Raw genomic sequence first — 23,567 nt, 5'->3', positions numbered from 1 at the left:
AAAGTGCATATGGAATGTAATTTCAGCAGAATTATACCAGAAACTTAGCACACAGAACTTCAAGCTTCCACACTGCTTCTAGGCAGTAATGTAAACCTGGGATGCCACCACAGAAGTTGAGGCGATGGTCTGAACGTGACCGGTGCAGGTGGATCAGATGTTCGAAGGGTCAGAAAAAAGCTCCCACCCTTCCCTTCATCAATAATGGATGAGCCCTGAAACAGGATGCCCAAATGAGCTCGGGGTCTTATTCATTATGCAGTCGGGTGCATACATTTACTAAGCTCGGATCGCAGTTTTTAAGATGCATCCGCCATGCGGTACGCTTATCACAGGGCCGCTAACCAAACTCTCCTTGTCGTTGTTATAGAGTTTAGCTGTAAGTGTGGTGCTTCTGCCATTGTGGTTCAATACCAGAGCTGTGACAGTGACAAAGGAAAAGATTTAGCTGAAAATTATGTTGTAAAGTACGGAGAGCCTGCTGTCTCGGCCTCTACATGTGGTGCTGGTAATATATGGCTCTCAGTTTCAGCAGGTCTGGATTTCGGTGACAAACAGTTGGATGCCAAACCTCCAACACCTCCTGCCCAGAGTCCCCGTGCGCTAGAGGACTTGTTAGTTACATCCAAACCTTAAAACAAATTCTAAATGACATACAATAGACGGAAACTCAAAAAGCAAAAAATTTAGAAAACATGCGAACTGACTGATCACTCCTGAAATGCATACTAAAAGTTAGAACAAACTGTATAATGTTCAGCTTAAATGTCAGTTTAAAGTTTCAGTGCAGGAGCTGTTATGGGAACGCTGTAACTGAAACTCAATATCCTCTTAATAGTTGACTCCTACAGTCTGAGTATTGTCTTTCTCACTCATAGAAGCTGAATCTGCTGATGTGTGAAGGAAAATCATCAATAAATTACGTCTACGACAGCCGAGGTTCAACACAGCCGTGTGTTTCTCATGAAGCGTGGGAATTCTGCTCATGTGCTATCACACACATGAAAGAAAGACTTGTAAGCAAGTGAGTTAAAGAGGTTAGGGCCCTGCTGCATCTCCAACATCTAGTCATGAGCATTCGAACTCACACAGATATCAGCGGTAACAAAAGACTGTAGAAAAACAAGCCGGTGAGCTTGTGCAAGATGACTTCACACTGTAAGCACACACACAATTCTTGCTATCCACACAGACTGATGTTAAAGTCCAGATGGGACTGCAGCTGTCAGGACTCAAGGGCTGGTAGCTTAATGAAGATTTTGTTGTGAAACAAGTTTATGGGAAAGCATCAAAACAAAGTGATTGCCAGCAAAGTGATTGCTGGGATGTACAAGCAAGGGTCGGGTTCACGACGGCGAGCTTTGGATGGAAAACAGCATTCTTTCTAACAGATCTGATTTCACATTTAGATTCCGGCCGGTTTGTTTTGGCACTATCCTTCTGAAATTCTTCCTGTGCTAGGGACTGTAGTCTTCTGTGTGCCGATCCCAGCAGAGCTCGGTGACGAAAACGATGGAGGGTGGAAGAGAATAAAGCAAACATTTTAAGAGGAGACGGACTCTCAGAAGCATGTATATTGACTGGGGCTGTCAATGTATCATGTTACTACAGTATGAGCAATAAACAAAAATTGCATTCGATTTAAAATAACCAAAAAAATTTGAAAGAACAGTTCAGCCAAAAATGAAAATTCTGTCATCATTTACTCACCCTAAAGATGTTCCAAACCTGTATTCATCTCTTGGTTCTATTCAACACAAAAGAAGATATTTGGAAGAATGTTTGTAACCAAAAGGTTCTGGGGCACCAATGACAACCATATAGTCTTTTCCCTACTAGTCAATAGTGCCCCAGAACTGTTTGGTTACAAATATTCTTCCAAATTTCTTTCTTTGTTTTCAGCAAAACAACAAAGTTTATTCACGTTTGGAACAACTTGCGGGTGAGTAAATGTTGAAAGAATTTTATTTTTGGGTGAACTATCCCTTTAGTGCCCCTTGACCAAACCACGCATACCAAAACATCAGAAGACACAGAATAAGAAGACACAAACATACGCTGTAATGCCACCACAGTGTAATATCTTTCATATCTTTAAATAAGATTCATAAATTGGTTTGTTTCAGCTACATTTGTGATTAGATTTATGAAATAATAAATATCTTTCTTAATTAATTGGATAAAATGTATTAATGGATCGATACCCCTAATAAGGCAGACCCAAAGAACAGTTTACAGACATTTGAATGGCGGCTAAGGAATGTGCAAATAAATATAACTAAATGTTGCAAGAGCAATTAAATCTATGATCCTTCTGAGGCTTTAAATATGGATTTGTTTTGGCATTCACGGACGGTGGTTTGAAAAGGGAATTCAAACACTTGTTTATAAAATGCTCATAAAAAGTCTAGTTCTGCGGCTTCCCGGTGGATTTCATTAATCGCCATTGATAGGAGGACATAAAACAGACTCAAACAGATCCTCCATGGCATGAGTGATGAAGAACAGGCACAAGAGAGAGTCGCTCTGCCACATTATAAACTCAGTGCCTCCCTTTCGCTTCACCACTATTATGATGCTGCCAGAGTTTAATCGCTTCTCATTACAGAAAGATCATCTGTGATGTTTCCATCCTGCCCTGCAGCCCTGCTGCCCACCCTTTGCTCTGACCCGGGTCTTAATCCCAACGTTTATTCTGATTCAGAGACAAATGGGCCTCAAATCTCTCATGACACTATGAACAGCTTTGTAAACACATCAGCAAGGCCGTCCTAATAAAGCTGCAAAACATGTGAATTGCAATGGAGACAGTCACGCTGTTACGATAAAATTAGGCTCTGAATGGGACAGCTAATGTTTGAGATTGAGGGATGGTCTGTACTGTACTTAATAGTCTGGCTAATTTAAATCCTCCGCTGGAACTGATGGATGTTGTCTTTGTTATTGTATCGGGGCAGTAATTGCTTGTGACAGACATCAGGCCTTCAGTGATAGGAATGTATACTTGGCTGCATCTTAAGCGTGAGATCAGACCACACACGCAGGAGAAGATTTGTGGTGCTTTGGTGTCCTAGTTTTGATGGCTTGACTCATAGGGTGAATTTACATTGTTATGATGATTCTAGCACGAGTAAAAAAGGCTTAAGTAACATGATGGAGTGCTTCATATTCTTTAAATTAGGACAGCTTTTGGAACAAAAGTGCAATTTAAAATGTGTGAATTATATAATGGAGGGGGTGTTTCATTTGTGCGACCCACATTTTCTTTTATACCTGAAATATTCTTTTGTGATTATGTGTCTATATCGTACCTGTTTTGCTGGGGTCAATGTCAGAGGAGACGGCCGGCTGGGACCCTGTAGGTGAGGGAGAAGAGACGGGACCAGAAGGTGGTTTGTCACTCTCTTGTGGGCGGCTCTTGGAGGTCTCGATGCCTTTGACTCTCCTAGCATGCCGGTTTCCCTTATAGTGGGCCTCTGCCTGACTCTGAACAGAGAGGAAAGAAAGAGTAATGATGATGTACATTTTTTATCCGAAATGCTGAAGAAAAACAACCTTTTAACAACTGGGAGTGTATAAACCTTTCTAATACAGTTTCTGCTGTATACAAATAACAGTACAAATAACAGTACTACATCAGTAAATAATTATATCACGTTTACTTCAATATTTACTTCAAAAACTGAAGCAATGATTATTCTAAACAGTTTACTGTATTTATATTTAGTTGAAGGTTATATATTAACATTATATTAGTAATAGGTGATATTTATGAAAAGCGCTCTGTACAGCAGTTTGTCCGTTTAGGGCTTCTGTAGAAACAACAGGGCAAATTGCAGGTAAGTGTACCCGGTTTATTTTTTTTGTAAGGTTATGAATATTATATTGCATTGCTGTTAAAAGATCCTCCAAAAAATGACACACTTGAACTTTAAATAGATATTGCAATAATATTGTTAATGTGAATTCTTCCGGCCACAAACGTGTAGGGAAAATCTGATTTTGTAACCGTCTTACATCAGCGTCAGCAAAGCTTTGTAAATAGCTCTGATTGGTTGTCTACGTATGTTGCAAAGCAGTATGGGTATGTGCTTTTCTGTCCCTTGTGCTTTAAATGGGGCTGCTTTTACATAAGATCTTTTTTAAACATCTCATTGAAATAAAATATACATCAAAGAAATGCATGCAGAAAGCGTTAAAGCATAGTTCTATGACACAACATGTTTTATTTCTTGTTCTCATCACAGATAGGGATTTATCTGAAAGATAAACTGTTATTGAAGAGAACTGTATATATTTGGTTGCTTCAGTAGCAAGTGCACAAGTCAAACCAAGAAAAACACAAAACAGCTGACTATTGTGAAGCTCTAATCTACATAAACAATTCCACTTCTCTGATGTGTCACAATCTAGGCCAGTCATCCATCACATTGACATCTAATAGGAAAACATGTAGATGGAAACGTGTGTATATTTCTAGAAACACACATACTGTACAGGAGCTGTCTCTTATAGCCCGTGCAGTCGTAACGGGGGAGCGGGCTCCCACGCAGCAGAACATGTGTCTACCACGTGTCCCTGCAGAATACTTCAAACAGATCACCAACCAGCGAGTTCCCTTTTGCTCAAAACAGCGCCGGCTTCAGAATGCATCCCATCATGACAGACATGATGATTATTAAGTGGCTGGATTATGTACCACGTGAAACTGAGAAAGAGTTGACAACAGTTGGTGTTCAGACACTGGGAGCTGGACCAAGAGACCCATGCCAGAGTGTCATCCAGGGCTTAGAGAATCACAACATAAGGGATGATTTCACACTGTCAGTGTTTGGGATTGACAACCATATTTACTGACAGGTGTGACTCTCGTTGTTCTAGACAGTATATTCAAAAGCAGGCAAAAGTGTTCTAATAATGTCTAAATGAATAGATTGCAAAAAATGTGTCATATATTTACTTGATAATGACAAAATATACTTTATCATGCATTTCAAAATGTGCATGACTAGGGGAATCAAACAGAACAATAATAATAAAATAAATATCATTTTTGGCAGGATCTAGTGACAGAAATGCGATAAAATATACATAAAGAACCTACATAATGAAGCATTATGTTTTTATTATCTTAGAATGAGCGATTTCTATCTAGATACACCCTGGGTCCCATTAGAAGGAATTCGCCATGATGTTTTTACAATAGCCCCTTAATAGACAAACAGCTCTACAGAGGGTGTTTTGTAAATGCGTTAGCTCCTTTGGGAAACAAGCGAAAATGTGACGACATCTTAGCCCAGTGTCAGCCCCCGTAGTGCTTCAAAAGGGAGGGATGAGCCGTGGAGTGAGCCATTAGTTGCAATTTGCAACCTCACCACTAGATGCCACTACATTTTATACACTGGATTCTGTTTGGTGTTTGTTGACACTATTTTACGAAAACTACACTCAGTCTCTAAGGATTTAACTTTTTTATTCTAAACTATTTTGGGCAACATCCGGCTCGTTCATCCTCTTATACGCAGCCTAAAAACTATATGATTCCTTCAGTGTTTTCTCCTCTGCTCAGACACTAAAGTTTTGTCTTGCTCTATGACCACACAATGCTCCTATTTTCTCTTTTTTCCATCGTTCATAACCTAAAAAAAGAATGACAGAATTCATTGACAGAAAAGAATCCCTCAAAGCACTCTCATGCCAGCATTCCAACCAAACTCGCTCTCAAAATTCAGTTTAGGAGTCTTTTCATAGTTACAGAAATTTTAGAACCAACTGGTGTATGATGTTTTAATGTTTACTTATGTACATATTATTTCAAGTCTTTATATAATGTTATTGCTGTAAATATGGTCTTAGCATGTCTCAACATAATTTCTACATAGTTACAATTGACTTTCTGTTTTAAAAACATGGTATATGATTTTCTGTTTTCACCACTGGTGGAAATACAGTGCTTTTGTGTATTAAATAAGTATTCAAACTGTTTTTTTTCCATAAAAATCTCATAATAAAATGTTGTCTGTATTTTGTGCTCCATACAAGATTGACAACTGCTCTGTGTGAATGGGTGGTAGCCTTGAGGAGGTATAGAGAGCGTGCAGGGACCCGTGGCAATAAAATATACAAAGACTGCTGGGATTGGCCCCCAGAGGCAGTTACAGTTAAAGTCAGGGCGGATGATATTTGGTTGGCCCTTCCCATCTGAGGTGGCAGGTTGTGGGCTGTAATTGTTGATAACAGAGCCTTATATAGCTGGTGGTCTGTAATCAAAGCCTTCAAGGGTTTGAAGGAGCTGACAGTCTTAAATCACTATAGAGGACCCTTAGGAGCAAGATGCGCTAGAAGGGCACAGATCTCCAGGATCAGGAAGGGATGAGAATCAAATCTGTGGCTCTGATCAAGGCCAACAGATAGACTGGGATTCACCTGAGCTCCATGAAATACAAGTCTAAGGACCAGGTTAGGTGTAATATACACTACTAGTCAAATGTTTGGCAACACAATTTCTTAAATTATATTCTCAAAGGTGGAAAAATATAAATAACATAGAGTAGCAATTATAACTGTGTGAGAATTATGATGCAAATAAAATAAATTCAAGTGTTTCCAAACTTTTGACTGGTACTATATACTGTATCTGAACCAGCTAATGTCACAAAAATAGGAGCACAAAATAGATGAGAACATAGCTTTGATTTATTTTGGATTTTTAGTTACATTAGTGTCATTTGGTTGTTCTAATAAGTGTGCTAATATTCCAAAAAGTGGATATGTGAACCTAAACAAATCTTACAATAGCAAAAGAAAGAAAAAAGCATCAAATGCAACATCAAGAATAAATGAGAAGCACACTTCATACCATTGTCTTATCCAAGCAACAGACTCAAAACAGTCTAGGGTGTCAATTGAAACCATGAATGTTGGGAAGTAAACTTAAAAGTAGCAAGATTACTAACGTAATGCATTTCTCAGTAATATGACAGCTGTTAATGTTGCCACTTTAACTGAATCATGGCTTTTGTGCAAACATATTGAGGTTTACTTCTTGGTAAGAGAAAATCTCCCTGGTAAAGGAGACAGCAACACACAAAACTGCATGTGATGTAACCTACACCAGAAACACTATAGAGTAAGAGTAAGAGTAGCTTGATCAAGGTAAACTAGACATACCTGGACACAGTAAGTCGGGGAAATATAACAAGACTAAAAAGACCAAAGCTACAAAAAGACTACAAAACATGACTTCAAAAAGAAGAATTGATGGGAAACGAAAACACACAGGTACATTACACATAGCAATGGAGTGAGAATAATTATATGGTGCCATAGGTGTAAGTGGCTAAGAACAATTCAAGTAATACATGTGAAAGGTGCCCAGACCAATATACTGTACAGTCAGGGGACCCAAAAGTAAAATAATAAAAGTACGATTCATTCATTGAAATTCTCTGTGAATGTTTTCCTACTGAAGCAACTTACAGGACAGTTTATATATTAATGTGTGAATAATACTTCAGATATTACACGTAGATATGAACACAAATTGAGCACAAGCCAAAGCACTCATGAGTGCGGAGTTACCTATAGAATAAAGCAATAATGATAATTCTTGCCCAAACTTTTGCATAACAAGATGAGCTGGTCCTAGGGGCGTGAAATGAAATATGGAAAAAAAGAGCAAGCACACAACACATTACCATAGACAAATGAGGACACCGATTCACGAAGAACCTAGACTGTCCTCATCTTTCTGAATCACATGTGAACACCATGTAATGTAACATACGCATACATTATAACAACAAAAAGGAAAGCTTACACGAAGAGGACTGACAGCTGTGGCAAACACAACAGATGGAAGGCTAATGTGATGGTAAACCAGTTAATGATAAAAACTGTGAAGGGCCACTGCAGTTCTGGCAGGAGGAACACTCATTCAACCCTGTCCTGCAGCAACGGTGACACAATGTGGTGACATCATTTCTGCAACGCGGCAAGGTTATACCTCCATTTTGCACTATAGAGTAAAACGCATGCGCGCTGCTTGCGACAGGGCTCCAAGCCAATAGTCTGAAAAATGCTTTAGATTATACACGCTGGCAGCCAATAGTCTGCTTTTTCCACAATAAATGCACTCGGTTATCGACAACAGAGTTAGGAATCTATGAATCCATAATGAAGCGTGAAAGGATGATGGCAAGGAGACAAAGAATAGATATTTTCAAGGAACAGATGTGTTGCTTCATTAGAAAAAGAGAAAGCACGGTCATTGTAAGATCCCATTATATGGTTACACACAGCAATGTCATGAAATTTGATTTAATCTTCTTTTGTGGTTGAAAATTGCAACAGTGCTTGTATGATTTAAAGGTTCTGTGCATGACATTTAGTGGCATCTAGTGGTGAGGTTGCCAATTGCAACCAACGGCTCACTCCACCCCTCCCTTTCGAAGCACTACAGTTGCTGACACAGAATTAAGATGTTGTCACGTCGTTTTCGCATCAATGCTGAAGGAGATAACTCGCGCTCGCTAGTGAAGTTTGTCAGTTTAGGGCTACTGTAGAAACACAGGGCGAATTGCATGTAAAGGGGACCACGGTGTATGTGGATAGAAATAGCTCATTCTAAATGTAATAAAAACATAACATTTCATTATGTAAGGTTTTTATACACCTCTGAAGACATAGTTATGTATATTGTGTTGCATTTCTGTTAAGAGATCGGCCTAAAAATAACACACAGTATCTTTAACAGTCATTCTGAACATGTATGGATTTTTGTGCAATTGACACACAGTGGGTGGGGCTACTCAGGACGACATCACAGACATCACAGAAATCAAGTTATCTTGGCCAGGTCAGACAAAAACGTATTGAATGCCCCCGTGTTAAGACATGCCGTAACAGTGGGTTAATTGGCTGTAGTAGAATGTATTGACGGCTGACACGAGGCCATAGTAAAAACAGAGGTGTTGAAATTATGTATGACTTTAACAAACCAGGGCAGGTGCTGATGTCAGAGATGCCCAATCAGTGTAGCTTAAGGTTTTATTGGTCAACATGAATCAGTATTCACAAGCACGCTCGTACATGTGTCAAGCATGTTTGACTTGAAGGTCATGAACTGGGTTGTAAACTAAGAATTTCTTTGGAAGCCATTTTGGGATACAGAATTTACAGCTCAAATATCAGATGTCTGGGAAACAAAACAACCTTAGATGTTGAGTCAAGAATGGTTTCACATCTTTTGTGTTACGCGGAAGAAAGTCATACAAGTTTGAAATGACAGGAGAGATTAAAGGAGAATTTTTTTTTTGTGAACTATGCCTTTAAATTAAATGCCCAATCGGGACATTCTTAAAAGAACTTCAAACATTGTGCAGTAATGTTTTTCGCTTTGAAACTATTTATCTGAAGGCCAACAGCTGCCTTGAGGCAAAGTTACAAAGACACTTCACTGAAACATAACCGAAATCTCCCGAGCGATCTCTGAGCATTAAACAATTCCTGCGGGAATTTTCATCACCATGAAATATTACCTCCCAACATTGCTTAAGTCCAGTTGTTTTCTAGAATTGCTGTGTTGCCTCAAATTCTTCCCCCATAAATCATTAAAGGCGAGCTGGACTAACATCTAATTTTGCTGGTCTCCACAGGCAGGCTGGGCCTCTCTATCTTTTCCTTGTCTTTCATTGTCTATATGACTGTGGTTTAAAGTGGACCATACATCTGCTTGAGTCTAGCCTTGAGATTACATGCTCACACCAAGAAAGCCATTTTCTGCCCATGATTACAGCTCTTGTCAGTAAAAATAGCCCCGGCAATTGAGACACTCCCAGGTCCTGCTCTGTTACTATTCTCATACATGTCACTATGTCTGCCACAGCTGCAACTGGATTCAGCCCAGAATTATTCAGGCTTAAGTTTTTCTTAACAAGCGTAGCAGCTATTCGGTGCATAAACAACTACTATAATTGCTTTCATTGATGTGTAAGGAATATTGGAACGCTTGATATGGATTTTTCAATAAAAGACTGTAGTACTAGGAAAAGTTGAGTTGTTTCCGTAGGAAGGATATTTTGAACTCACTTTTCATTCCTGCCGGAAATTGCCCATATGCTTGCTCCAAACACGCTCCTAACACTCTCTTAAACATAATTTTTTATAAATGTGAAATGAAAAAAAACCCCACTGTGACATGCTTTGTGGATACAGTACTTCAAAAGAAATCAGCCATTGGCTATTTCCAGACTAGAAAGCAGCGTGTGCAATGAATGTCTGCTGCCAAAACACAGCATCCCACCCTTTACGCATAAGAAAACTCACTTGAGGAACACCATTTACAATTAAGACCTTCAAACGTATAACAGACACAAGCCATTTATTTAAGACACCAAACAAACCATGCACGAAGTCAAACAGTCTAGCGTCAAAATCATACCTCTGAGTTAAATCTGATCTGGCAGACATTACAGGAAATGACTGGTCGTTTGGTCTTGATCAGTGGTACTCCAAAGGTGTGGTTGATCACTGCCTTCTGAACAGGATCCATCTGGATACAGAAAAGAGGGAAAGAAGAAAGAGAAGGACAAGTGAAACTCAACTCTACGGCACATTTCCCACCTCCCATTAGACAGGTCATCAATCATGTTGATGGAAAGGTCTAGGTGGTAGGACAGTGGTGGCAGAACACGCCTAAGACCAACCATGTGGTGTAAAGACATCTGTGACATCACGTCTGAGCAGCTCATCTATAGAACGAATGTTTGCCATTATATGCAGTTACCAAATATGCTAATAAACAAAGACAACCCAATTTACCCAATTTTAAGGGATGGCTAGATGTTACCATGACTAGGAAAGCAATTGGACGAGATAAATATGTTGTGGTGCAAATTTAGTAGTTATGTTATGATTATGACTAATAAGTACATCAACACATCTGATATTTTGATTTGGCAACAACAAAATGTTTATAATGTCATTCAAAGTTAACTCTTCTGTTGAAAATTCCCTCCTCATATAGCTTTAAAATTGTTTCTTTTTAAGTGTCTCTCATGTGGGAGGCCAGGCTTTAGAAAAATGTAACTGGGTGGTTCAAGTACAGCCAAAGAGCCAATGGTTAAGCCTCTGTTTATAACTGGCTTAAAGCACAAAGCCCGGTGGGTTGCTTTTCAAAAACCTTTTGCACTGGTCGGCTTCACGTAATTCCCAATAATTATTTTTTCATCGCTTCATTATACGGCTAATATAATTGTATAACATTCAAGTGTTTTGTACGCAACCTTCATACAATACAATTTCCAATTAGCATGTTTAACATATAACTGACAATAAAACTGAATATTTTTCTGTAACTTTTTAGGAATAACAAGGCAAGTGATATTGCAATGCAACAAGGTACTAAAAAGGGACAGTTCAGACCAAAATTTTAGTGAAAAACACAAAAGAAGATATTTTGAAGAATGTTGGTGCAAAAACCGTTGGTCCCCATTCACTTCTATTGTATGGACACAAAACCAATGCAAGTCAATGGGGGTTCCTGTTACCGTCATTTTATAAATATCTGCTTTTGGGTTCTACAGAAGAACAAAAGCCATACAGGCTTACAATAATATGAGAGTGAATAAATTATTTTTGAGTCGAACTATCCCTTTAACACAAAAAAGGCTTAACCATTCAAAAACAATATATTGAAGATTACAGCTATGTGTTTATTCAACGTGTAGGAACAACAAACTAGAACAAGCCAGTCAGAAACATCCTTTCTTGGCTGGGAAAAGATGGGATAGGCTGAAATGAACATTCACTTAGTCCAACAATTTGTTTTGGAAAATCACCACACAGATCATAATCAGGCAACAATTCCAACTATAAAGTTAAATACACAGAAAGCATCAGTTCGACAGAGCTAACATCTGTGAGTTAACAGGCCTCGCACCGGACGTCCTATTAACTTATTTGTCACGTGTCTGAAAACTCATTCGATCTCTGCCGTAACCGCCGAGGGCCCTAATACGACTGGGCAAGTTCACATTGCATCAATCAGACAGGCACTGGATTAACCACAATGATGTTGTTCTTCATGAATCTCCAGGGGATTAAGTGAAGCTGGCAGTTAGCTGGGTAATAAGGACACCTCCAGCTAGAACACATCAATAGACACAACTGTCAGTATTTACATCATCAGCCAGGAAATGAGTCTCTGGTGGGCTGCACATGAAAATCAAAGCTTTCTGAAGGCCTCTCATACAATAAAGATTAGTTGTTGTCTTTTTTTTAACTCTAGAGACTGTACTTTAGGGCCTTACGCCTCCCAACGCTCTTCCAATGAGGATTTAGCGCACAGAAGTTTAAAGTCAATCAAGTGCTGGCATACCACGCATGCAATGAAGTAAAAATAGTGTAAAGTGGTGTTCTGATGTTGGTGCATCAGATTTATTCTTTTGACTTTCTTAGACAACAGACATCTTGGCGCAAGACTACCCCAACAATTTTCATCAAGCTGGAATGATGCTACGATGCAGATTTGTGATAATGTCTAATGCATCCACTAAAATACCAAACCACAGCTGACAGAGCCCCCAAAGGCTAGTTTGTAATATATAGAGATGATGTTTTACTGAAGGCTCACTATCGTGCTGTTATATCTTTATGGTGCCGGCAGACGCCACGTCTGCTTATTATTAAAGTGAACAATTAAAAGTGGATGTTACATTCATCTTGGCAAGCGAAGCGCAGTGTCTGTCACAGGACCTCCCGTTGCTCCTCTAGAGAAATTAACTACATCTCACACATTCGTAACTCAAACGTTCAAAAAAAGCCTGAAACAGACCCTTGAACGAAAATATTTTGGAATGTAGTTTAGAAAAAAGACTACAGTGCCTCCTCTTACAGTCACACTCTCTCAATCGCGAGGCCAAAATGCACTGCGTCCGCACACAGTACGACCCAAGCAAAGTTGCATGCCAGTTAAAAAAACCATTGAAGCACATGTAAGCCTCTGAATGCTTTTGGAGAAAAGCACCTTGCTTTGTTACCTGCCTGATCTTGTGATAGCTGAAGGCACTCACCCTCTTATCCTCAGCACTGCTCGGATCTCGCAGCTGCATTGGTTTCCTCGTGAGGGAGCTGGTGTTTGTGTGCGGGAGGGTACGAGAGTGTCACTCACCCAGAAGTGATCCCCAAAGTCCTAACACAACACCTGATTCTCCCACGCTCTGGTGTTCACACACACACTCCTCTGAGGACGACAGCGACTCCAAACTAGGATGTAGAATTCAGGTTCCGTATATGTTTAAGTGAAGTGAAATTTTTTCCAGAGTCAGTTCTCATTCACCGCTGGATAATGTCATCGAGCGTTCTTCCATTACTCCTTCCAACCGAACTGACACTTCACAACACGCCAAGACTTTGTTTCTGGTTGGATGTACCCTCTTCATTTTCCCCTGAGTCTTAACTTTCTTTTCGTACTCTTTCTCTCCACTCCAATTATAAATACTGTCGTTCCTTCCTGTATTCCGATCTCCTTCCTCTTTGCCTCACACTCTCGCGCTGTTATTTTGTCCAGATGCACTAAGAATGTCATGCACTCCCTCCCTTTTTCTTCCGTCTCACTGTCCAAATCTCTCCTCCACTCCCTGATTCTATCAAAAGCACCGAGGCACAAGCTGCCTGGTTTCCGCCCCCACCCCGTTGTGACGATCCTCCGCCACATACCTCTACAACTCATGTGGAACCAATCGAAGTGTGACATGGTCTCAGTTAATAAGACTTCCAAAAATATCTGAAATCATACAGCCTCAAAATGTATGTTTTGCCACTATTAAAGGGGTTAAAAGGAGTTTATTCCGAAGGGCCATCAGAGGTGAAGTGTGCGCAGCTTAAGGAATTTCAAGAAGTGCGTGTGGACTTTCATTACTCAGCGAGGAAAACTGGCATCGAACTTGGGAAGCTTTGTGAATAAACTTTCCAGCGAGTGAATGGGAGGACGGTTCGAGTTGAAGGATGCAGCAGGTGAAAGGCAACAGGTTGGCACACGAGCCGTCCGATTTAACGCTTCAAAAATGACTGATTCTGCAGAATAAGCGAGGTCTTTTTCCACGTCACAAGCAGCTGCTTCGTATTAAATTATTCAGGTGCCTCACCGCCTGCAGGCACATTGACTCAGACAAGCAGGTAGAGGCCAAAGCACATTAAAGTCAAATTACAGCTGGACCGTACAGCTGAACAGATGAATGAAAGATAGAGCCGTGAGCCGCCCCGGCTCTATACACAGCTGATTAAATGCATCTGATTTGAGTTCAAATGTACTGTAAACACAGCAAAGTGGTTGTGGTTGCCAAACCCACAAATTGGGAGAACAACACTTTCATTTCTGTTTGATCAGGCTGCGCTGCACTTCGTCGGAATTCCATTCCAATGTGAATGTGAATCCAGATGGGAAGAGCTGACGAATCATATGTTTATAGGGTTCTTTAGTTCACTGAGCCGCAAAGCAGTGAAACACTAAGGTACCAGCTTAAATGTGTCTACTTGACTTTTCGAAGATTTATACCAACAGAATTCTTGAGAACAAAATCAGTTTCTTTTCTTTTTTAAAAATTCTGTCATCATTTACTCAGCCTTTTGTGATTTCAAACCTGTTTGACTTTATTTCTTCTTTAGAACACAAAAGAAGATATTTTAAAGAATGTTTGTAACGCAACAACGGCGGTACCCTTTTTTCCTTGTGTCCATACAATAGAAGTGAATGGGTCTGGTTACCGACATTCAGAATAACTCATTTTGTGTTCTGTTAATTATAAATAACAAGAGATGACAGAATTTTCATTTTTGGGTGAACTATCCTTTTAAGCTCGGCTTGCTAGAGACCATTTTCAGTCTTTACATGTTAAATTAATGCATATTTTACATATTCAATTATGCACATTTGTTTTTAAAATAGAGAAAGACATGTGTCAATGCTGTATAATATACTCATCTTTGAGCTTATATCAAGACCACAAAATACAGTTTTAGAAAGATATGCTAAATATCATAATCTTATGTCTACACACATACTTCCTCAAATAACATGTCTTAACGCAGCTATTTTAATACTTCAGTAAAGGTCTATTTTTTACTACCTGACCGAGGAAACTTGTAAATGTCAGTATTCCATTAGGCAATGGCGTAAACACTGCAGTGTGTCTTCAGCAGTGTCCTACAGGGAGGTCAGCCTGTCCTTCCAGCCTCTCCAATATCGCCCCCTATTGGTATCAGAATTTCCTGTTGGACACTTGGTCACTCACATACGGAGCTTTATCCCATTCTGATTTATAACCTGCTGCAATGCTGCGACCACACAGTTTAAAGTTTATAGCCCAGTTAGTTAGAGTCTTACTATAAATGCCAAAAGTAAAAGAGACAGTAGTTAAGCTCTTAGATGCTGACTCTCCCATCAACTATATATAAACTTCACTTGGCTTTAACTAAAAAGATAATAAATGTGGCAGAATTGGATGGCAATGTTTGACGCATATTGTGCTGGCATGGGGAAAGGCTTTTTCATTTTTTATGTAAGAATTCAGCAACAGGGCATCTTTAAAACTGTAAGTGTGTTGCATATCCAAACAACTGGAAGAATTTAACTTTTCTTAAAAAAAATGTGCATGTCTAACACATTAGATGTGCTGTGAATACCAACACATTCATTTTGGAACTAGGTTTTGTAACATAGGCTTTCAATGGCATCCAGCGTCAAATTTCTAAATTACATCTATAAATTAAAATACATTTACAAAATATACAAAATTATGCACAAGGAGTTGTTTTCAAACTATTATTAATTATTTCAAATAGAAATAGGGAAACATATTTCAAATAAAGTTCATCCATCAATTTTCACACAAAAAAATATTAATAATAAGAATATAATTCACAATTCACACAAAAAATATGTTGGTCTTGATATTCAGATAATATTAATATTATAACATCTGAAATGTTTGAAAACCAGAATGCTCTGCACCGGTTTATATGTCTTTCAATTTGCTGACCAACATCTTCATTTACATAACAGAATGCAATCTGGGAAAGGATTAGGGTAAAAGTGCTGAGAGAGTGAAATGGGCAGCATGCTAATCTAAATGATTAGCTATAAGTCACAATGACACAAGAAATGTCTTTAGTATTACACGGCTTTCTATGGTAAGCAGTCAGACAAATTCAAACAAAGCCATTTGACAACACTATTTTAAAACTAATTTAACCTAATTTTATAACCATCATATATAATATAGATAAAGGGGGAATGGTACAAGTGTCCGTATGTAATCCATTTTTTAAGAAACAAATAACTAAAAAACAGAAACTAATTTTTTAACTCATTTGCTATAAAAAACAATTGAAAATGTTAGTTTATTTTGAATGGAAGCATGTCAATCTCACCGCGTTGAAGTTGTGGAAAAGGCCAACGCTGTGTGGGGGAGCGGTCTCCATTGGAAACTGTAGAAAGGGCTTCATATCCAGATGAGGCTGGATCATTGTAGGGGTCCGCAGAAATGTAGGGATGGCCCCCGTTCGGTTGATGCTTCCTGTGGTGACGAGAGGAACAAAATGACATGAAGAACGAGCAAACGAAGGCAATTCTTCCAATAATCTTCAAGATAAGCTCTGAATCCTATGATGTCAAGCCTGACTAAACATCTCACGCTCAAATATTGACAAAATGACATACAGAGGTGAAACACACAGGCTTAGAAGTGGCTGTGTTAAAACACTTTTTATCAGCACGAAACTCATCAGGGAGATGTCAGGCTTACAAAACAACACCCACTAGCTCTTTCTCTCTCTCTATCACGTCATTGAGTCTCTGCTCCCTGTCAGACAGGCTTTTCTTATACTTTACAGCCCGCCGCAACCTCCTGCATGAGACACCGTGAGGACCCTCTTTCCAAAATGAAGCTTTAGCGAGCAGTTACTTTAAGCTGCTTAATTTTGCTGCTTGATTTTCCTTGCTTCACATTCCCTCCAGTCTTAAATCTGCTCCTCTCTCCCCCTCTGCCTGTCTCTTTCTTAATCTTGGATTTTTTTTGCCCTTTCCGCTTCTATTTCGAGACTGCATGTCAAGCGTCTCTCTCCAGATTTTTCCTGTGCATCCCTCACGTACAGGACGTCATTAGGCTGTGCCGTAGTCACGGCTGCTGTGGACATATGTGTAAGGATGTGAGGAGAGAAAAAAAAAATTGAAATAAAGAGAGAGAAAATTGGAGAGATATGATGTCTCAGCCTGGCCCCAGCTGTTCCGCCTGCTGGGGCCTCAGGTCTGAACGAGCCCTGGCATCATTAACTCAAATTAGGCATGCAAGACTCCTCAATGACTGCACAGCGCACAGGCAGATAAAGAGAGAGGGAGGAAAGAAGAAAGAATAAGAAGGCAGATTGGTTGCAAGACTGCTGGTGAGAGAAAGAGAGAAAAATGAGTGCCGGTGGTCGCTTGTGGGCACTGCTGGTGCCTGATGCAATGCTCAACAAAATCACATGACTTATCCTCTAAATACTCTCTTTTGGTGCAAACAGATCTCTTTTAAAGTGCCGCAGTGTGTCTTAAAGGAAAAGTACAGCCAAAAAATTGAGAAAAACCTGAATGGTTTGTTATTGTAAAGGAACACAACTGCAGATCTAAACAAATCGTTTTGACTAAGGATTTTAAGCTCCAAAATACAAGAATCTTAAAGGGATAGTTTACCCAAAAATACATCATCATTTAGTCACGCTTATGTCATCCCAAATCTGTAGAAGACATTTTGAGGAACGTTGGTAACCAAATAACCTATTGATTTCCATTTTATGGACAAAACTTCTGAGACATTTCTACAAAATATCTTCTTTATATATATACTATAGGGGTGTATGAATGATGACAGATTTTTTGTAAACTGTCCCTTTAAAAAAACTGTCTATTTGATACGTCTGAAACCATTGACATCTTAGTAAAATAACAGATAACAACTTAAACTTTTATGTTTACAAATTCACAGCTGTAAGAAAATAAAGATTATTTCTAAAAAATGTTTACCTCTAAAATCTAAATGGCACTGTAACCCATTCAGACAGAAGATGCATATGCTCTCTCTCTCTCTCTCTCTCTCTCTCTCTCTCTCTCTCAGCAGTCACTCTCACTGCCAGTGTGGCCCGCGTGCTCCTGTCCCTGCAATACAGCCCTGACATAACTCAAAACATGACTGAGAGGGTGAAGGGACCAAAACCCGTTAAGTCTGTTCACATGCCAGCTGAGAAACGACACAGTTTCTTTGACAGCCAATGAGAGTCGAGTAAAGAGAGAAACACAAGCGCAAGTGCAGCAGACTGCTCGGGGAAGAGTGTGAGCATGTGTCTGAAGAGGACAGTTGTCCTTGAGCAGAGTCAAAAGTGTGTGTGACGAAACACCACGGCCAGCATGCGTAAATCAGGTCCAGGCTGCTTGCTGCCCCCAGTGTATTATTACCTCTTTAAACTAAACACTTTTGGGGTTCGGCTCGTACTGTAAATCACTATGACAGGTTAAGGGCATGCGTGTGTGTGTGTGGTATATGATGCATTATGACCACACGCAGAATAAATAGAGTAATAAAAATGCATACGTATGCACATAACCACCATAGACGCATCCTCTCAACAATATTTTCATTAGTGAAAATCGAATATAGGTTTGCTGTTTAGGTTCTGTGATTTCACTTTAATGATAAAAAGAGGACATATTTATAAACATATTCATCGAATAACTTTTAATGCAAACACCCGAGCATGATCAAAATAATCATTTTTGAAGAAAAATGCCAGACGGCAACTCTTCTCATATTCCCTGGAATGCGGTTTGCCTTTTTGCCAAATCATTTTGTCCAACAAACACATTAAAGGATAGTTTACCTTAGATTACTTACCCTCTTGCCATTTCAAACATGAGTTTCTTTCTTTTGCAGAACACAAAAGAAGATATTTTGAAGAATGTTGGTACAACGGCGGTACCCATTCACTTCTATTGAATGGAAACAAAACCAATGCAAGTCAATGGGTACCGCCATCGATCGGTCACCAACATTCTTCAAAATGTATTCTTTCGTATTCCGCAGAAGGAAGAAAGTCATGCAGCTTTGAAATAATAGAAGGTGAGTAAAAGATGCCAACCATGCCTTTAAATTTTAGTCTTTATGTCCATTTTGCACCCTACACCTCATATTTTGATGGTTTTATCTAACCTTTAAAGCAAATATTGTACTAATACACTCCCCTGGGCATCACTTGTGCCCACCACTGTTTATGGATAAGGGTTTATTGGGTGCATAAGTACTTCGTGTGTCCTCTATGAAGAAAAGTATAACTTTGGTTTCATTGGGTCTTTGATTAATAGCAAAGCATTAAAAAGCACAGCTGCCAAAGATCACAGGCTTAAGCATTAACTCAAACAAGAGCGTTGATTAGACACCACAACATCAAAAGATCCTCTGACGATGGACAAAGTGCCTTGATGATTATTCCGGCAGTATTAACGGCCTCACCAAACACATGGGGCTCGCGGGGAGATGATGTACTGCCACTGTATGAATCTGATTCTCCTAACAAGCTACAGTAACCTGATCAGACCAGAGCAGGGGCTGCGTTTCGGGGGGTGGGGGATAGCGCTGAGACACGCCAGGAATCCCGCAACACACGCCGAGGTCATAATCACCACATTTAAAGAGCCTGCAGTGCAGGGGGGGATGTGGGTTTAGCCGTGCGGCTCAGACCAGGGACCGAGGACAAATACATTTGGGCAATATGGGAGCCGGTGTGAAGGGAATCTTCAGTGAAGGTTTGAAAGAGGATTTGGAAGAGAATGATCCACAGCCGTGTGTGAATATGGTTAGAAGCGCAGGAGAAATAGAGTTTGGAGGGGTTTATAAATAGAGAGAAGGGCACTGGAAGATCAAAGGCAGGAAAGCCACTCAACAAACTTGAATAATTCCGAGCCTGTTTGGGCCTGATAAATGGAATCTCAGGCGTGCCCGTCTCTCTCTAATACCGAAGTTTAGCAATCCCATTTCTTAGGCTGTGCGTCTGCTGTTTTCAGACGGCTGGTGTAATTGGGTAGTGCGAGCGGAGAGATAAGAATGAAATGGTTTGGAGATAAGGAATGATAATCGTGAGGTCAACGCTGACGGAGTAAACAGAAGATTTCTGCAGTGCCTGAAAAAACGAACGTTAACATTCAAAACATGCATAAAAGTGTTGGTCTTATTTTTCCGATCACCTTCAGACCGGGTGGTAGGTGGTTTAATTGGTTGCATTAGGATAAAAAATCAGCCACTTCATTTCTTCAGATGCAAAGAGGCACCCAAGGGAACAGAACACCATTTGTAGGATCACTTTACTCCACTGGGAAACATTAGAGCAGAATTGAATGCATTCGGTACAATTCTTTCCGGTGAGGCGTGCAGGGTGCTGATATATCCATGCTATCAGTGTGACTATTAGGAAATGGAATTGTGAGGGATTTAATGATATGATCACACTTAATGATTCCATGCCTTAATGTTTCCATTTACAATCCCTGAATTGCTTGTATAATTGGTCTTATAAATGTAACAAATAAACAACACAACATAAAAAATAAATTGCTCAGAGGCTGGTCAAGAGACATAATGGACATCTTCATGTTTCTCTTAAAGGGACAGTTCACCCAGAAATGAAAATGTTAACCCTTCATTTAATTCAATTTCTTTCTTCTGCAGAACAAAAAATAAATGTTGGAACAATACTGGGAGCCATTGACTTCTATTGTTGGGACACAAAACCACAGAGACATTTCTCAACATATTTTCTTTCGTGTTCCAAAGACGAAAGAGTTTAAAAATGAGATGAATAATTGATAAATTACTTTTTTTTAAAATGTTGAACTATCCCGTCTTACATGCTTCTCCAAAAAGTCTTGACAAGAAATTAGAGTGGAATTAAGTCAATTGTTTACATAAAATTAATATAGATAGCACAGACCATTTAGTCTTTGCATTTCTGAGCATTTGAGATCAGAAAGGTTTGAGTTCAGATGTTTTGAATTGCAGACTTTGGTCATTGTTCTTTCAACTGTCTCGGTTGAGGCAACCGAGATTTCTTAGCAGGAGACTTCCCCTTCAAAAGCTATATATTCAATCTTATTACAGTCCAGAAACAATATCTAAGATCTGATTTATGATTTTATTTCTTATGGGATATGTGATGGAATACAGTATCTCTTTTGTTGGCCGTCTGCATTGTTGCTTTTCAGTAATACAGAAAAAAACAAGCAATATATGAGCGAAGATAGCAGAAGAAATAAGATCAATGAGAGAAGAAGAGAGAGGGAAAAAGGAAAAGCAGCATGGCAGGCTTTGGATGAACACAGATGTCCCCTGGCAAGCAGCAGCGGCCCTGAACAAATTGCAAAGAGAGAGGGAACGAGAGAGAGAGAGACAGACAGACAGAGAGGTAGAAAGGAAGAGTGAGAGCCAGTGGTCCCACAGAGCCCCTCACTGAGCACCTGTCGTTCAGAGTGAGACTGGTGCAAATGCAGATTAATGCGAGGAGAGATGCAGATAGATGTTTGGTCCCCTCTGAATCCGCCCCTATCTGTGTGCTTGTTTTTTGATCTCTCTCACTATATCTGTGTATTTTAATCATGACTGTCTAGATGAGCTTTAGATATTAAACATAGATCTTATGTGACAACATACAGTTTTTTGTTGTTGGTCCTTCAGGTGACTTGTAGTGCATTTAGGATAAACATGCTGTAGTGTCCCTGCATCAGGATCAAAGCCCTGACCTTTCTAACTCCATAAGCAACCAATTAAGCAACAGGAACATAACACAACCTTGACGCACTAGCTATGATTTTTTTGTGGGAAAACATGTTTCTCCCTTGAAGGCAAACCAACACTAGCCATGTAATCGGACAAAATAATAATACATGTTTCGTGGCTAGACAATACTCGGAGGACTTTCCACAGCATGAAAGACAATTTTATTAAGTTATCAGTCACTTGGCAAACAATGGACTCACGGATCATAAAAAAGCACCAATTGTACCGTTCAGAGCCACCTGCATTGCGTATTCCACAATAATGACAGCATATAATATGGTAGGCAGGTGCCATCTCCCTCAAATATCAAATAAAACCTATGAGGGAATATTTGGTTATAATAATAGAGTTACTAGGCAAGGGACAACAAATTCAATATTTTATTTTCTTAGATGTTTTAATCATTAAATCATGCAGGGACAGCCTGGTACAATACACAATGAATTCTCAGTGTTTAAATCCAGCTTTACTACATTTATTTACATTTGCTTAAAACAAATTTGCTAGTGAGAAATTAAGCCCCGGTTAGGTAGAAGAATACCAATCTTTGTTGAGTATTTAATAATCCCAGAGTATTTTCGGACCACATCTATGTGTTTTTGTACCAGGAGGGATTTAATTAGCTGAAATCTAAGAAGTCCACACGAGACAATCTGGTGATAAGGTCAAGCTTTTTTCAATACAGTTATAAATTACAGGGAAAACAATCACATCAGCTCTCAAACCGAAATTGATCAAAACTCATTTGTAGATGGAAATGCACACATTGTCTCCAGAAACAGCTACACAGAGTGAATTAATATTTTCATTTCATTCCTCTGCATGCTGAGGGTTTGAGAGTGTGTCTGTGTGCCCTGTCCTCAGCTGTGACCAAGGCACCAGAAATGGCTCATTCATTTAACCAATTTGGTTCCAATTACTGTGACTGCAGCACCGCGCTGCTCACTATTCTGGTCCCGTCTCAGAACAGCAGGACGAGACAGAATGTCCCTCACCTGACCGCCAACGCAATCCACCTCCAAAACCAACCACATGATATAAAGACAGCCCATATAGACGCACACATGAATGCGGTATTACTAAAGCTGTAAGCTGATCTACTGCAATGAATGGTTTACAGAAGCTTATCTTTATCAAGAGATGTAGATAAGAAAGCAATGTTTAGTAAACAATAATAGAATTATTAATAATAAAAATATCCCAAAATCATCACAGTTATATGTGATAAACGTCCGAAAGCTATATATTTCTTCACCTTGAAATTATAAGGTTCTATCTGACTTTATCGTCGAATTTGACAAACTCTGTGACAACTTTTTTCTTTATGTTGTGTACATCATGGGACTGTTTTGAGGAAAATATAATGTTCTGTCTACAGAAAAGAATGCGAAAACGATTTGTATATATATATATATATATATATATATATATATAATACTGTATAATACTTGTATTTCAATTGGTCACAGGTGTGCATGTCAGCTATTTTAAAAGTTTGTAAAAAGGGACTCATCATTTAGATTTAAGTATTAATTTCATAAACACGAATTTGCCCTAATGGCACATCTCTGCACTTACATCTGGAGTGGCTGCGTGTCTGAGAGTGTCTGGGTCGCCAGTCGTCTCTCTAACCCTCCCTTTCTTCACTCAAAAAGAGCACATAAAAGTAGCTCATTAACATTCTCATGTAATTAATATGAACACACTTCT

The 23,567-nt window shown here is 39.3% G+C and overlaps 1 protein-coding gene across 1 annotated transcript in view; it reads right to left on the bottom strand.

Annotated features, from left to right (window-relative positions):
- The window catches only part of znf385a (zinc finger protein 385A), a 66,074-nt gene that overhangs the window by 9,854 nt on the left and 32,653 nt on the right, over positions 1-23,567 (bottom strand). Inside the window, exons 4-6 of the mRNA XM_056733443.1 lie at positions 16,432-16,577; positions 10,442-10,552; positions 3,312-3,486 (exon numbers count right to left, since the gene is read on the bottom strand). Coding sequence (XP_056589421.1) covers positions 3,312-3,486; positions 10,442-10,552; positions 16,432-16,577 — 432 coding nt within the window. The remainder of the gene's footprint in view (positions 1-3,311; positions 3,487-10,441; positions 10,553-16,431; positions 16,578-23,567) is intronic.

The sequence above is a fragment of the Triplophysa dalaica genome, chromosome 20, assembly GCF_015846415.1.
Source record: "Triplophysa dalaica isolate WHDGS20190420 chromosome 20, ASM1584641v1, whole genome shotgun sequence".
Classification (NCBI taxonomy): Eukaryota; Metazoa; Chordata; class Actinopteri; order Cypriniformes; family Nemacheilidae; genus Triplophysa; species Triplophysa dalaica.
The sequence above is the reverse complement of the archived record's forward strand: the minus strand, read 5'-3'. Positions and strand labels throughout refer to the sequence as shown.